This window comes from Ursus arctos, unplaced genomic scaffold (assembly GCF_023065955.2).
Source record: "Ursus arctos isolate Adak ecotype North America unplaced genomic scaffold, UrsArc2.0 scaffold_3, whole genome shotgun sequence".
Classification (NCBI taxonomy): domain Eukaryota; kingdom Metazoa; phylum Chordata; class Mammalia; order Carnivora; family Ursidae; genus Ursus; species Ursus arctos.
In genome coordinates, this window is record NW_026622985.1 from 53,043,314 (window position 1) to 53,059,803 (window position 16,490).

The window sequence follows — 16,490 nt, forward strand, 5'->3', positions numbered from 1 at the left end:
CTTAAGATGGAATCTACTCTTGAAGAAGTGCTATGAAGATTGTTGAAATGACAGCAATGGATTTGGAATGTTACATAAACTTAGTTGATAATGTAATAGCAGGGTTTGAGAAGATTGACTCTAAATTTTGATAGAAGTTCTGCTGTTGGGGAAAAACTGCCAAACAGACTCTCCTGCTACAAAGAAATTGTTCATAAAAGGCAGAGTCCATTGATGCAGCAGACTTCATTGTCTTATTTTAAGAAATTGCCACAGCCACCCAGGCCTTCAGCAACACCACCCTGATCAGTTAACAGCCTTCAACGTTGAGGTGCAACCCTCTTCCAGCAAAAACGTTGACTTGCCAAAAGCTCAACGATGGTTAGCAGATTTAGCAATAAGGTAATTTTTAATTAAGGTCTATACATTGTTTTTCAGATACAATGTTATTGTACACTTAATAGACTACCCTGTAGTATAAACATAACTTCATATGCACTGGAAAAAACAAAAAATTCCTTGACTGACTTTATTGCAATATTCCCTTTTTGCAATGTTCACTTTATTTTGGTATTCTGGACCTGAACCTGCAATATCTCTGAGGAGGCCTGTATCCTAAAAAGAAAGCTGTTCATTCATTGCTGGTAGCAATGCAAATAGTACAACTACTTTGGAAGACACTTTGGCAGTTTCTTACAAAGCTAACATAGTATTACCGTACAATCCAGTGATTGTACTCCTTGATGATTACCCAAGGGAGCTGATAATTTATGTTCAGAAATCTACATGTGAATGTTTATAGCATATTTATTCATAATTGTCAAAACTTGGAAGCAAACCATGATTTTTTTAATAGGAGCATAGATAAAGTGTGATGCATCCATACAATGGAATATTATTCAGCAATAAAAAGAAATGAGCTATGAAACTTCAAAACAATATGGAGGAACTACAAATACATATTGCTAGATGAAAGAAACCTTGCTAGAAAAGGTATATACTGTATGATTCTAACTACATTTCATTCTGGAAAAAGCAAAAGTTGTAGACAGTACAAAAGAATCAGTTGTTGCCAGGGTTTGGGAGAGTACAGGGAGGGATGAATAGGTGAAGCATGGACCATTTTTAGGGCCGTGGGACTATTCTGTATGATACAGTAAATGTGCATAGATGACATTATGCATTTGTCAAAACCCATGGAATGGCACCATATTTAGAGGGGATCTTAATGTAAACCATAGTCTTTAATTAATAATACTGTATCAAATTGGCTTATAACAAATGTATACTAATGCAAGATGTAAATAAGAGAAACTGGGGTAAGGCAGATGCATAGAAATTCTCTGTACTTTCTGCTCAATTTTTTATAAATTTAAAACTTTATTAACTTAAGTCCATAGTCCACATCAGTGTTCATACTTTGTGTTGTATATGTGTGTCTGTGGGTTTTAACAAATGTATAATGACATGTAATGTTTTTGTCCAGTTTTGGCGTTAGAGTAATGCTGTCCCTATAGAATGAGTTAAGAAATGTTTCCTCTATCTCCTGGAAGAGACTGTAGAAAATTGGTATAATTTCTTCCCTAAATATTTGGTAGAATATACCAGTTAGTCCCTGGTGGGCCTAGTGCTTTCTGTTTGGGAAGGTTATTAATTATTGATTTAATTTCTTTAACAGATATAGTACTCTTCAAGTTATCTATATCTCCTTTTGTGAGTTTTGGTGGATTGTGTATTTAAAGGAATTGGTCCATTTCATATAGGTTATCAAATTTGTGGGCATAGAATTCTTTAATGTCTATAGCATCAGTAGTGATGGCCCCCCTTTCATTTCTGTTATTAGTAAATCTCCGTCTTCTCGTTTTTTCTTAGTTAACCTAGCAAGAAGTTTATCAATTTTAATCTTTTCAAAGAACCAGCTTTTGGTTTCATTAACTTTTATTGACTTCCTGGTTTCATTTTCATTGGTTTCTGCTTTAAATTTGATTATTTCTTTCCTTCTACTTACTCTGGATTTAATTTGTTCTTTTTTCTTGACTTTATAAGATGTAAGTTTAGATTATTGATTTTAGGCCTTTTTTTTTCTTTTCTAACTATGCATTCAGTGCTATAAATTCCCCTTTAAACACTGCTTTTGCCACATCCCACAAAATTTGGTAAGTTGTATTTTCGTTTGGATCACATATTTTTAAATTTTTCTTAAGACTTCTTCTTTGACCCATGTGTTTTTGGAAATGTGTTGCTTTGGGGGCTCCTGGGCAGCTCAGTCAGTTAAGCGTCTGCCTTTGGCTCAGATCATGATCCCAGGGTTCTGGTCTCGAGCCCCACATCCGGCTCCCTGTTTAGCAGGGAGTCTGCTTCTCTTTCTCCCTCTGCCCCTTCCCCCTGACCCCCACTTATGCACTTGTGTGCTATCTCTCATGAATAAATCCTGAAGGAAAAAAAAAAGTGTTGCTTTGTCTCCAAATGTTTTGAGTTTTCTGGCTGTTTTTCTATTATTGAGTTTTGATTTGATTCCATTGTCTCAGAGCATACGTATTATGATTTTTATTCTTATAAACTTTTTAAGATGTGTTTTATGGCCCATACTGTCGTCTGTCTTCAGATGAATGTGTACTTTGCTCACTAGTATGTTCCCACCAGAAAAAAAACATGTGTGAGAGTATCTGTCTTTTACTATATTCTCACCAACATGGTATGTTATCAGAATTTTTTTTTTTTTTTTAAAGATTTTTTATTTATTTATGTGACAGAGAGACAGCCAGCGAGAGAGGGAACACAGCAGGGGGAGTGGGAGAGGAAGAAGCAGGCTCCCAGCGGAGGAGCCTGATGTGGGACTCGATCCCGGATCGCCAGGATCACGTCCTGAGCCGAAGGCAGACGCTTTAACGACTGCGCTACCCAGGCGCCCCTGTTATCAGAATTTTTATCCTTGCCAATCTAATAAAAAAAAAAGAATATTGTACTATAATTTTAGTTTGTACTTCTTATCATGAAGGTGGTTGTGTATCTTTTCATATGTTGAAGAGAGGTATTTGAATTTCCTTTTCTGCATTTTTCTTTTCATACTATTTGCCTATTTCTCTTTATGTGTTGATCTTTTTCTTATTGGTTTATAGAAGTCCTTTATGTAGGGGTGCCTCTGTGGCTCAGTTGGTTAACCATCTGACTTGGGCTTAGGTCATGATCTCAGGATCCTGGGGTTAAGCCCCATGTCAGACTCCCCACTCACCAGGGAGTGTGCTTGTCCCTCTTCCTTTCCCCTGCTAGTGCTCATGCTCTCTCTCTCTAATAAGTAAAAGAAGTCCTTTATGTATAAGGAAATTAGCCTTTTGTCTGTAATATGATTTATAAGTATTTTAACCCTAGTTTGTTATTTGTATTTTGACTTTGCTGATTTTTGACAAGAAATTTAAATTTTTAAATATAGTTAATTTTATTGGGCCTTTTTTGTTTAATTTATAGCTTCCAGATTTTGCAACATAAGTTAGAAAGGTCTTTCCCACTCAGAGATTATAAAAAGTATTCTTTTATATTTTCTCTGAATACTGTTAAAGTGAAGCTTAAAAAAAAAAAAAAAGAAAAAAGGTCTTTCTCATTTAAAAAAGTATAACAGATTCCCATTTCTAGTTCTTTGGCATCTGTGTGGTTCTTTTTTTCTACAGATAACTCTAAGAGTGGCTCGGCAATGTTATTTAAAAGCGCCCTGAGTACTTCGATATATAATTAATCTAAGAATTTGAACTCCTTTTGTTAACTAGATTTCTGACAAGTTCTTTACTCATTAGAGAATTCAGTTCTAATTTATTTATACTTATTTCATCCATTTTTTTTGTTCAGAACAAATCTCATTGTCTTTGATATAATGTATGCAGAAGCAAAATAGAAATTTACTTTTCTATTCCCTGTCTCATTTCTATTTTCTGCTCAAATTTTTATTTATTTTTGACTGTTTGTGGGCTTCTCTTGATCTTTCTCTTCCTAAAATTTCTAGAGTAGAAGGGGATGACTGACCACAGCAAAACTTATTTCCCATTTACTATTTAAGAAACATTTAATGAGTAACTACCACATACTTAGCCATATTCAAAGATAGAAACAAAATTTATGATATTTTGGTCCTTGCTTTTAAGAACAAAAGGGAAGGTTATTACACATAATAATAATATTAGATATAAAAAAATAAATAGTATTTGTCACTTTAGTTATAGCCCACAACTTGTTAAACTTTTTTTTTTTTTTTTTTTTGGGGCTTGCAAGCATGATTGGACTGTGCCTAGAAGAAATACCTAGAAATCCTGAAAGAACTTTTTCTTCTCTGTAGTTCATTTTTCTAAGGTGCAGTGGTAAATAGGATTCTCAGAACTGGTCATACAAGAAAGCTAGGCCATATCTGTATCAGCTCCAAGTGTTCTACGAAACCAGTCATGGCATGTTCTTTCAACCACTTGTGTCAGGTGGAATATGTTTTTATTACGTTATGCTAGCTTTCTAATAATGTCTTTTCTTAAAGGAAACAAGACCCATTTATTCAAATAGTTTATGATTCATCCGTCCTTCTGGTCAATTTTCAATATATCCTTTGTCTTTTTTTTTTTTTTTTTTTTTGGTCTGATCGGTTAAATTCAAGTTGGCACTTGCCTCTTGAAATCTAAATAAATTCTGACTTTAAAGTGAATAGAGGTCCTAGCTTTTTTCACAGTATCTTAAGCTTAAAAATCTGTGTACTAACAAATACAGACCTGCTTTTGCTTTCCTGGAAAAAGTACAGTTGATCTTGATAGAACCCAACTGTATTTTAGAAATTGGCTTTCTGTGTTAATATAATTATAGCTGCAGTTTCACTAAAAAACCTTTTTTCTTTTTTTTCTCTGAGAATTTCTTATTGTGTAGTGAGATTCTTCCCTACTATAGCACCAGTCTGTGTAGTTGATATGAAAAAACCTTTGGGTATGTTTGTCTTTATAACATAATTTTGTTATTGACTACTTGACTTCCTACTTGACTTCCTCTTCCACATTCCCATGTGTCCTCACCCAGTTTGGGAGCAATAAGGTAGATGAACATAAAAACAAAGGGAGCTATATTAGAGTTCTCAAGTCAGTGATAATTTCTGTCTCTTGTCCCAGTGTCTTTATTGATATATTACATGACCATAGGATGTTACAGAAAATATATTGACATAGTACCTGAAAATTGTAAGGCAGTCATTATCTCTTTCCTGGAGAAACAGGTGGTGTTTATAACTCTTACTTGGAGCAGAGAGGGTACAGATTGAAGGGATGGGTGGTATTCTGAACCACAGGAGTATAAAATAACTGTGGGGATATATGCAGTAGAACAAACACATCTAGACTAGAAGAGCATACAAAGAAGCAACAAATCAACTAGCAGTCAATGGGAGCATATCTCACAGTTAAATGAATTAGAATAATACATCATATAATAGATGGAATAGTTAGCCACAGTATGATATTTCAGTGCCTGTCTATATAGTGATGAAGTCAAATAAGCTTTAGTAGGTAAGCATTCAAGCCTTGGTATTAGACTTCCTGACTCTGCCACTTATCAGTAGTGTGGATTCAAGCAAATCACTTCATCTTATTTTGCATCAGCATCTATGTAAGGTGAGGAGAACAACAATACACCTACCTTTGCCTAATACACACACACACACACACACACAGCACTGAGAATATAGTTCCTGACACATACACAAAAAGCCCTCAATAAATGTTAAGCTCCTTTACTTCCTTTCTTTCCTTAAACTTTCTTATACTACCGTAAGAGTAATAGGGTATTGCAAGGTTAACAATGCTAAATTAAATATTTGTTAACAGCAAATATTTGTATTAAAGCAATAAGCAATTCTAGCTTGTTTTGTAAGAGTTAATAGCTAGTTATGTCCATTATTTTAGGTTTTTTCCAATGGTGATAATCATTTTATGATATATGTTGAGTGTTCTCATCATCTTATCCTTATTAGGTTTATATTAAACTTCCAGAAAATTACAGATTTACCCATTTCATTCTTTGTGGCATTTCCTAATCTTAATTTTTTTCTTATCTAATTTTTTTTCTTTTCTAAATGTAATAGAAACTCCTTCCTCTAAATTACATTTGGTCTTTTGACATTTTTCTTTAATAACAGTTATAATTTCTTCTGTCATTTCATATGACTTAAAATTTTCTTTTCCTGAGCTGTTTCTTAAAAATGTTGCTTAATATATAGCCCGCTCTTCCACTTAAACACTTATTTCATTCTTGCAAGTCACCTAGAAAAAATACATTTAAATAAAAAAATCGCATTTTAAAAATCAGACTCTGTCTTTGAAGGATCCACTCAGTGGTAGACATAACAGCTAAAGTATTATAGGTACCAATAACGTTTAATTGATACTGTTACTGCTTGAAACTTGGATTTTTCCTGAGCACTTACAGAAATGGATCTTAAAATATTAAATACCAGATTTGTCATCTTACATGGTTTCATTTATACATTAAATCTTTTTTTTAATTATTTTTTTTATTTTAAAGATTTTTTTTTTAATTTATTTATTTGACAGAGACAGAGACAGCCAGCGAGAGAGGGAACACAAGCAGGGGGAGTGGGAGAGGAAGCAGCAGGCTCATAGCGGAGGAGCCTGATGTGGGGCTTGATCCCAGAACAGGGGGATCACGCCCTGAGGCGAAGGCAGACGCTTAACCGCTGTGCCATCCAGGCGCCCCCATTTATACATTAAATCTTAACAGTTATGCTTTGCCTGCCTTCAAAATCAGACAGCAACCATTTATCAGAAAAACAAAGAGCACTTAAAAGAGGGAGACTGCTTAGTGTTCATTTTCAGTTTGAATTTAAAACTCTGTCTTACTCCCTCTATTAAAGTCTAATTAGGACTACTTGTTTCCTGTGACAGTGTGATTCGTGGTTCATTTTCCATGGAAAAGATGGTGAGATTTAAAAAAAAAAAAAAGTGGCTTAAGATAAAGAGACAGGAGGGGATCACTCCCCTAATGAAATCAAACAATCCTACAAGGTCCAGTTCAAGAGCTGACTTCCTTGAATTGATTTAATTTTGCTGATTTTCAAAATTGGAAAATGGTAGCTTTAGGATTTGGCGCTCCCCAAATGATTATTATTTTATAATGGCTGTCCATATAATGATTACATTCCTATTTTTTAATTTTTATTATGCATAATCATTAATTTTCATTAAGCATAAGCAGTATCATCTAGAGTTTGAACCTAGACCAGAAAGTCATTAGGAAATTCTATTGGGTAGGAAATGTGTGTTTTTCAGTTGTCATTTGACCTATTTAGGTTTTTCATGGTTTAGTTATTAAAACAAGTTTCCATGACTTTTAGAATAGGAATAGAAGCCAAGATTTATTGTATTTCTGATAACATTTACTATAAAATCTATATATTGCCTCTGATTGGAATATTAAATTTGATTTCAATGAATCAAACCTTCAGTAGTATCTTTTTAAGTGTTCTTTATGAAAAGAAGAAAACCATGGTCTGGAGCAAAACAATATGTGTTATGACTTTAATTATACCGTTATCTTTTCAGGCTCACGAGAGGCTAGAAGATTCAAAACTAGAAGCTGTCAGTGATAATAACTTAGAATTAGTCAATGAAATTCTTGAAGATATCACTCCCTTAATAAATGTGGATGAAAATGTGGCAGAACTGGTTGGTATACTCAAAGAGCCTCACTTCCAGGTAAATTTTGCCTATTACTCTTTTTCCCAAGTCCCCTGTATTCTCAAAGTATTCTCTTTTAGTAGTTAAGTTCCAGTTTAAGGTGATTTATTTAAGATTATTTAGAGCCATATTTTGTAAATATGTAAATTCCAACTTAGGTATTTTAATGTCCTAAAATACTGAGGATATCAAAACAAGACACACACAACTAATCCATACTACATAAATGTATAGCAGAAATACATCAGAATGGATTTTCCATTGTGTAATTGAAGCCAGCCTTGATTCACCACCAGACAACATGCTAGAGACATTTTTCGTACTGTGATAATAGATTTTCCTTCTTCACTACCACTGTTTCACAGCCCTCCTTATTAAAGCTGTTTCAGTGTTGCTTCTGAGCCTGAGACGCAATCAGTGACTTTGGAACAAAAGAGAACTGTGTAAGGATAGAAACTAATCCGTAACATTTCCTCCATAGGTGCAAAAAAATAGGTGCAATCTAAGCTTTGGTCTGTAGCAGTGGAAAGTAAATCTGTTTAACAAAGAAAAGTCAGTTTTAAAAGAGAAAGTGGAGGGGAAGGGAGAGAGATTTCTTATTAACCTATAATTAAGTGTGGCATTGGGACAGTATTAGAAAAATAGACCAATGGAAGAGAATAAAAAACCCCAGAAATACATCCACATGTATATGGCAATTTGATTTATGATAGAGATACTACATTTTAGGGGAGAAAGAATGGACTGTTCTGTAAGTGGTGCTGGGATAGAAGAATAAAGTGCTTTTCACTCTAAATCTCAGCATTGAAAATCAAATGTCAACACCTCTTTGATTTTTCTCAAGGACTTTCTGTGACTCTTCAGCAGTATGGCTGCAAAATACAAAGGTTTATAGTGAGTCGGTTGCTCCATGAATCAGTATCTTAAAGTACAAAAAAATGAACGCATATCAGAGACATCCTATATGCTTGTGCCAGTTGATGAAGGCCTTATAAGGCACAGTAAGCCATTTGGACTTTATCCTGGGGACAGTGGGAAACCATGAGGGGGAAGAGTGGGAGGTATTACACAAGGAGAGGGCAGATTGTGGAGCAAGATGGTTAAGCACTAAGGCAAAAAACTATGACAGCAGTGTCAAGAGTAGAAAGTGTGAGGATTTTCAAGTTTTAAGCAGTAAAATCAGTAGGACTTGGTGATTGGTTACATGTGATAGTTGCAGAAGAGAGATGTGGGAAGTTGATAAGGATAGGATTTCTAACAAATAATTGATGGCACTCACTGAGGTAAGGAACACTCTAGAAGAAACTGACATGTTAATGTTAAGGTAACCAGCCATGTTAGGTTTGTGATACTTCAGAAGCATCCGGTGGAGCTTTTAGACATGTTATCTATCTTTAATAAATATATAAAATTTAATAAGTATATAAATTTATATAAAGTTTAATAAATATAATTAGAAAATACTGGCAAGCAAAAATTTAAAAATTAAGACGTTGCATTCTTACTACCCGGATCACTACTGTACTATCCTAGTACATATTCCTCCATACTTTTTCTATGCATAAAGGTACATATTTTTTCTTTACTGGTTGAGATCCTTTTGTACAAGCTATTTTGTAACTTACCCTTTTTTTTCAGTCATTGATTTCCACTTTTCCATTTCAGTGGATCTTCATCTCATGTAATACACATATTCAAACATCTCCAAAATATTTGACACCAAAATATTCTTTACAGCTGGTTTGTACTTATGGGTTTCCAACCTAGATTCATGTGTGGCATCTGAATGGACCATCCTTTCTCGCTTGATTATGATGTTCACCTATTAAGAGACCAGACCATTGCCCTGAAGAATGTCCCACTCCCTGGATGAATCTGGTTGTCTCTTTGCTGTGTTGTTTAATTATCCCTTCTATTTCCTGTAAACAGAAGTTCTATCTAAAAGGTTGATTATTTAATTATTTGGAACTAGAATTTTAGTGATGTAATGCAACATGAATTAAACTACATCAGAAGATGTGTGACACCTAGTTAGCCCACCAGTATTGTTGCTGAGATTGGTCCCTTGATTTAGGGCATAGACCGTCTAATCCTTCCTTTGAAATACTTTTCACTAGGACATAATCTAGTGTGTTATTATTCTAGCATTATACAAACGCTGTTTCCTGTTCAACCATTTATCTATTTATGAACACAAATTAATCCTTGCCTGAATCAGTATTTTCATTAGAGACTTCAAAATGATGTTTTTTCATATTCTCTCATTCTACATTTTGTAGCTGCTGTTCTTATATAAAGTAGAGCTTTTCCTCATCAACTGAACGATTTAGTTACCCCATAATGCATTTCATACTGAAAAATCACAGAAATGCCTGATCCTTCCCTTTACCAATTTTTAAAGTAACGAATTGTTTAAAATAGCAGTCTTGAATGGCAACAGATGAGTTTTTCAGTTCTTCTGTTTTTTAAATAGCATTGTGCAGTTACAGATTTTTCATTAATTCAGTATGTTTCAATCCTTTACCATCTTTACTCTTTGATTTTCAAATTATCGTGACTGGCTAGTTGTGGACAGATTTTTTGTCATTGAATCTGAAGCTCATGAGAGTTCTGGAAGTTATCAGTGTTTAAGTAGTGGTTCAAGTCACAGGAGTAGATAATGCTGGCTAAGCAGGGCATAGAGTGAAAACTAAGCAGCCCAGGTTAGAGATTTGAGCAACTTCTAGCATTCTAGGAATAATCTTTACATGTGGATTTGTGATTTCTTTTTTCTTTTTGAAATTTTTTTTAGTCTCTTACAGCATATTCATGAAATGACCAGAAAATACCAATTAAATTCATATCCTGATTGCTTCTGTTCTAATTTGTTGACATTTTCTCCCTTCTTTCTATTTTGTTTTTGAGCTCCATCCACTCAAAAAAATTTAACTCAGCTTTATTGTTGAATATACACAATTATAGTGTAAATGAAAAACTAAAATAAATATATAAAAAATTGTAAGAAATTCCTGGAAAGCTAGATCAAAGTCATCCATGATGATAGCACATGCATAGTAAATGTAGGAGGTAAAATTATATTCAGGTCCATTAGTGGCTCATTAGGTTTTTTTTTTTTTTTCCCTTAAAATATATGTTTTATAGACTAAAGCCTTTTCAGTAATATAAAATCTCTCATCACAAATATATGCTGTAAATATTTATCCATTTTCTGTTGGATGTCTTTTTAGCAGACATTTTTTATGTGTAAAAAATATATGGTATTACTAACAATAATCCTTGAGTAAAAATTGGGGTCTGTACCATTTGAATTTTTTTTTTTAAGATTTTATTTTATTTATTTGAGAGAGAGAGAGAGAGGGAGGGAGACAGCGAGAGAGCACAAACAGGGGGAACAGCAGCCAGAGGGAGAGGGAGAAGTAGGCTGCCTGCTGAGCAGGCCTGACGCAGGGCTCAATCCCAGAACCCTGAAATCATGACCTGAGCAGAAGGCAGACACTTAACTGACTGAGTCACCCAGGTGCCCCTGTACCATTTGAATCTGTAAGATACCTAATAAATAGGGATTGATGATAAATGTGGAATAATAATGTTGATGACAGTGGCGGCAGTGAATTCCCGTGCCTTCAGTGTACCACACTTGGAAATCTAGGTTCAGTTTCTATTGAACATGTCACTTTTTAAAAGAAAAGTCATAAAACTCTATCAGTTTCTTCAAATCTTTTAAAACAAGGAATACAATATTGTTTATGTTAATGTACTATATAATTTCTTTAAAAGATTCTGTGCATTTGGTTTAACTCATATTTTAGAATTTAATAATGTGTGTCTTGGAAGGTTTTAGTACTCCACTGGGATAATGAACTGTTATTTTTAATAATTTATTCTATCAGTAATTAATAACCACAGGCTGTTCTGAATCCTTACAGTCACTCTTGGAGGCCCATGATATTGTGGCATCAAAATGTTATGAGTCACCTCCATCAAGCCCAGAAATGAATAATTCTGTCAATAATCAGTTATTACCAGTAGATGCCATTCGTATTCTTGGTATTCACAAAAGAGCCGGGGAGCCATTGGTGAGTAGATAAATCAGTGCCTTTTAAAATCTGAAATCTGACATATTTGTGAACCCAATCACATCTTTTTTTAAATCTTTTTCATACTTTGTATTATAAAAACTTCAATTCATGTTTATTTGTTTTATCAGGTTTTTTTTTTTTGGCTTGTATATAAATATACAACTGATGCTATCTCAATATAGCATGCAAAACTAAGCCAAAATAAAATGTTAAGCTGAAATAGAGGCCAGAAGAAGTTTGCTCATGGGCTGCAAAAATTACAGGAGATAACTACCCCCATTTCTTCCTATACCCTTTGAAGAAATGAACTCAAGTTGCTTGTTAATGATAATGTCAAAACACAAAAGAAAGTTATTAAAAATTGAGGGCATGGTAGGACTCTATAAGTAGTGAAGTTTTCTGTTCTCTGCTAAAATTATTATTTCTGGGTCCTGATTATAAGAAAAAAACAAAAGCTTGAAACAAGGCCATCAGATGCATAAATACTTTTCTTCTCCTTTGAGCTTTTTATCCTGTGGAATGCAGTTCCATGCAGCATGGAAGTCCTGTTTTTATGGGGTGGTATACGTCATCACAGTTGCCTGTGGTTTATTGAGATTAAAATATTGAGACAGAGGAGAACAGGGGAAAAGCAGGAACAATTAACTCACCTACTTTTAGAATTACTTTCTTATATATACATATTAATGAATATTTAAGATTTCTTCCTAATAATCTAAAATCGGTGATAATTCTGTTTTTTTTATTTCCTTTAGGGTGTAACATTTAGGGTCGAAAATAATGATCTGGTAATTGCCCGAATCCTTCATGGAGGAATGATAGATCGACAAGGTCTGCTTCATGTGGGAGATATCATTAAAGAAGTCAATGGTCATGAGGTTGGAAACAATCCAAAGGAATTACAAGAATTACTGAAAAATATTAGTGGAAGTGTCACCCTAAAAATTTTACCAAGCTATAGAGATACCATAACCCCTCAACAGGTTAGTAATAAAATTCTTAGTAATATTAAGAATACTTTCATTTCTTTAATCACACTGTTGGATATAACCACCACTTGCTCCTCTTTTGCTGCAGAAAAGAGGAAAAAACTATGATTTATGTGTTCTGAATTGCCGTATTTTGTCGTGGGTGAACAATTAGCACTGTCTTATAAAGGAAGGAGTAACAAAATGTCTTTGTGGACACTATGAACCCTAGCATTACAGTAACCTATAGCTAGGTTTCTGAAAAATCATAAAACCTTTTAGTCATTAATCTAGCGAACATTTTTGGCACCTGTTATGTTCCAGGCATTGTATTAGGCCCTGTAAGAGGATAAGAATATAGCTCTAGTTACCTCTTCCCTAGTGTTCATGTGATGGGCTGTATGGGGAATGAGGTCAGAAAGGGAGGATGGGTATATAGATTGAGAAAAATCTTGAATACCTGGGTTGTACACATTTGATCTGATTTTTATAACTAATTTTTAGATAAAGTAGATTATTGAACAGGGTAATGTTCTAATGACAGCGATCATCTAGTTTCATCATGTTGAGTGAATTTCCAAAAGGAGAGAAGTGATAGCCTGTAACCAGGAAGCGGAATTTTGGAGGTGTGAGATGATTTCTGAGAGACAACTCTAAAAGAAGGTTAACACTGTTTGGGTTCAAATACCAGTGCTACCACTTACTAGCTTAGCCTCTCTGTGCTTCATTGTCTCATGTATATAGTTAGGGATAATACTTCTTTTCTCGGAAGATGTTACGAGGGTTAAATGACTTAATTCATGTAAAGCTCTCTTAGTGGCACCTGACACATAGCACTCAAAAAGGAGCTGCTGCTGCTGTTGTGATGGTGGTGATGAGGTAGTGATGGTGTGATAGAATTGTAAAGAAAGAAATGTAATAAAGTAATTGCAGATAAAGATTTGGCAATCATGATGGGAGTTTTGGGACTGAGGAGAGGGTTTAAAGGCCTACATAATGTAGGGGCGCCTGGGTGGCACAATGGTTAAGCGTCTGCCTTCGGCTCAGGGCGTGATCCCAGCGTTATGGGATCGAGCCCCACATCAGGCTCTTCCGCTATGAGCCTGCTTCTTCCTCTCCCACTCCCCCTGCTTGTGTTCCCTCTCTCGCTGGCTGTCTCTATGTCTGTCGAATAAATAAATAAAATCTTTAAAAAAAAAAATAAAGGCCTACATAATGTAGAAATAGGAAATATCAATGTTTTAGATTGAGGCCTTTAATTATTCAACTTCATTCCACAAACTTATTGTTTCATGGGTAAGTGAAATTATGTTTTTACGTAAGATACTGCCAGTGATTTTATTTTCGAGAACTTGAAAGTCTAGTTTTTATATTTTCCATACAATTCTTTGAAATAACATATATTGAATACCTGTTTTACGTTGTTCTTTGAAGGATATGGTAAAATATATACATTTTTTAAGTTTTTATTTTAATCACCTGGTACTCAACATGACAAGTGCACTCCTTAATCCCCATCACCTATTTCACTCATCTACCTACCCACCTCCCCTCTGGTAACCATCAATTTGTTCTCTATATTTGAGTCTGTTTCTCTCTCTCTCTCTCTTTTTCCCTTTGCTTGTTTGTTTTGTTTCTTAAATTCCACATATGAGTGAAATAATATGGCATTTGTCTTACTCTTACTGACTTATTTCACTTAGGATTATACTCTCTACCTCTGTCCATGCCATTGCAAATGGAAAGATTTCATTCTCTTTTACGGCTGAATAATATTTCATTTTCCACACACACACACACACACACACACACACACACACACACACCACATCTTTATCCACTCATCAGCTGACGGACACTTGGGCTGCTTCCATATCTTGGCTATTGTGAATAATGCTGCTGTAAACATAGGGGTGCCTGTATCCTTTCCATTAGTGTGTTTGTATTCTTTGGGTAAATATCCAGTAGTGCAATTGCTGTATCATAGGGTAGTTCTAGTTTTAACTTTTTGAGGAAACTCTGTACTGTTTTCCAGAGTGTCTGCACCAGTTTGCATTCCCACCAACAGTGCAAGAGGGTTCATTTTTTTCCATATCCTCATCAACACTTGTTTCTTGTGTTTTTGATTTTGGCTGTTCTGACAGGTGTAAAGTACTATCTCATTATAGTTTTGATTTGCATTTCCCTGATGATGAACAATATTAAGCATCTTTCCGTGTGTCTGTTGGCCATCTGTATGTTTTCCTGTTCATTTTTTTAAAAATTGGATTATTTGGTTTTGTGCTGAGTTTTATAAGTTCTTTATGTATTTTGGATACTAACCCTTTATTGGATATGCCATTTGCAGATATCTTCTCCCATTCCATAGGTTGCCTTTTAGTCGTGTTGATGGTTTCCTTTGCTGTGCAGAAGCTTTTTATTTTGATGGAGTCCCAATAGTTTTGCTTTTGTTTTCCTTGCCTTGGGGGACCTATCTAGAAAAAAGTTGTTATGGCCAATGTCATGTGCTCTTTTCTAGGATTTTTATAGTTTCAGGTCTCGCATTTAGGTCTTTAATGCATTTTGAATTTATTTTTGTGTATGGTGTAAGAAAATGGTCCAGTTTTCCTAATACTGTTTGTTGAAGAGACTGTCTTTCCCACTGGATATTCTTTCCTGCTTTGTCAAAGATTAATTGACCATATGACTGGGTTTCTTTCTGGATTTTCTGTTCTGTTCTATTTATCTATGCGTCTATTTTTGTGCCAGTACCTTACTGTTTTGATTACTACACCTTTGTAATATAAAACGACGTCTGGAATTGTGATGCATCCAGGTTTGCTTTCCTTTTTCAAGGTTATTTTGGCTATTCAGGGTCTTTTGTGGTTCCATATAAATTTTAGGATTGATTGTTTTAGCTCTGTGAAAAATGCTGGTGGTATTTTGATAGGAATTGCATTAAATGTGTAGATTGCTTTGGATAGTGTAGACATTTTAACTATGTTTGTTCTTCCAGTTTGTGAGCATGGAATGTCCTTCCATTTGTTTATATCATCCTTAATTTCTTTCATCATTGTTTTATGGTTTTCAGAATACAGGTCATTCACCTCTTTGGCTAGGTTTATTCCTAGGTACTTTATTAATTTTGGTGCAGTTGTAAATGGCATTGTTTTCTTAATTTCTCTCTCTGCTACTTCATTATTGGTGTGTAGAAATGCAACAAATTTCTGTAGATTGATTTTGTACCCTGTGATTTACTGAATTTGTTAATCAGTTCTTATAGTTTTTTATTGGAGTCTTTTGGGTTTTCTTTATATATTAGCATGTCATCTGCAGAGAATGAAAGTTTGACTTCTTCCTTGCTAATTTAATGCCTTTTACTTCTTTTTGTTGTCTGATTGCTGTGGCTAGGTCTTCCAGTACTATGTTGAATAAAGGTGGTGAGAGTGAACATCCTTGTTTTGTTCCTGACCTTAGGGGAAAGGCTCTCAGTTTGTCCCCATTGAAGATGATATTAGCTGTGGTTTTTCATATATGGCCTTTATTATGTTGAGGTATGTTCCTTCCAAACCTACTTTATTGGGTTTTTTTTTTTTTATCATGAATAGATGTTGTACTTTGTCAAATGCTTTCTCAGTGTCTGTTGAAATGATCATATGATTCTTATCCTTTCTTATTGATGCAGTGTATCATGTTGACTGATTTGTGAATATTGATTGAACCACTCTTGCAACCCAGAAATAAATCCCACTTAGTTGTGGTGAATGATTTTATTA

The 16,490-nt window shown here is 34.5% G+C and overlaps 1 protein-coding gene across 6 annotated transcripts in view; it reads left to right on the top strand.

The window, feature by feature from the left end:
* The window catches only part of PALS2 (protein associated with LIN7 2, MAGUK p55 family member), a 113,996-nt gene that overhangs the window by 54,983 nt on the left and 42,523 nt on the right, over positions 1-16,490 (top strand). For all 6 annotated transcript variants that reach the window (XM_026507788.4, XM_026507795.4, XM_044387183.3 and 3 more), the window contains exons 3-5: positions 7,554-7,706; positions 11,615-11,764; positions 12,523-12,750. In XM_026507788.4, the coding sequence (XP_026363573.1) occupies positions 7,554-7,706; positions 11,615-11,764; positions 12,523-12,750 (531 nt within the window). The remainder of the gene's footprint in view (positions 1-7,553; positions 7,707-11,614; positions 11,765-12,522; positions 12,751-16,490) is intronic.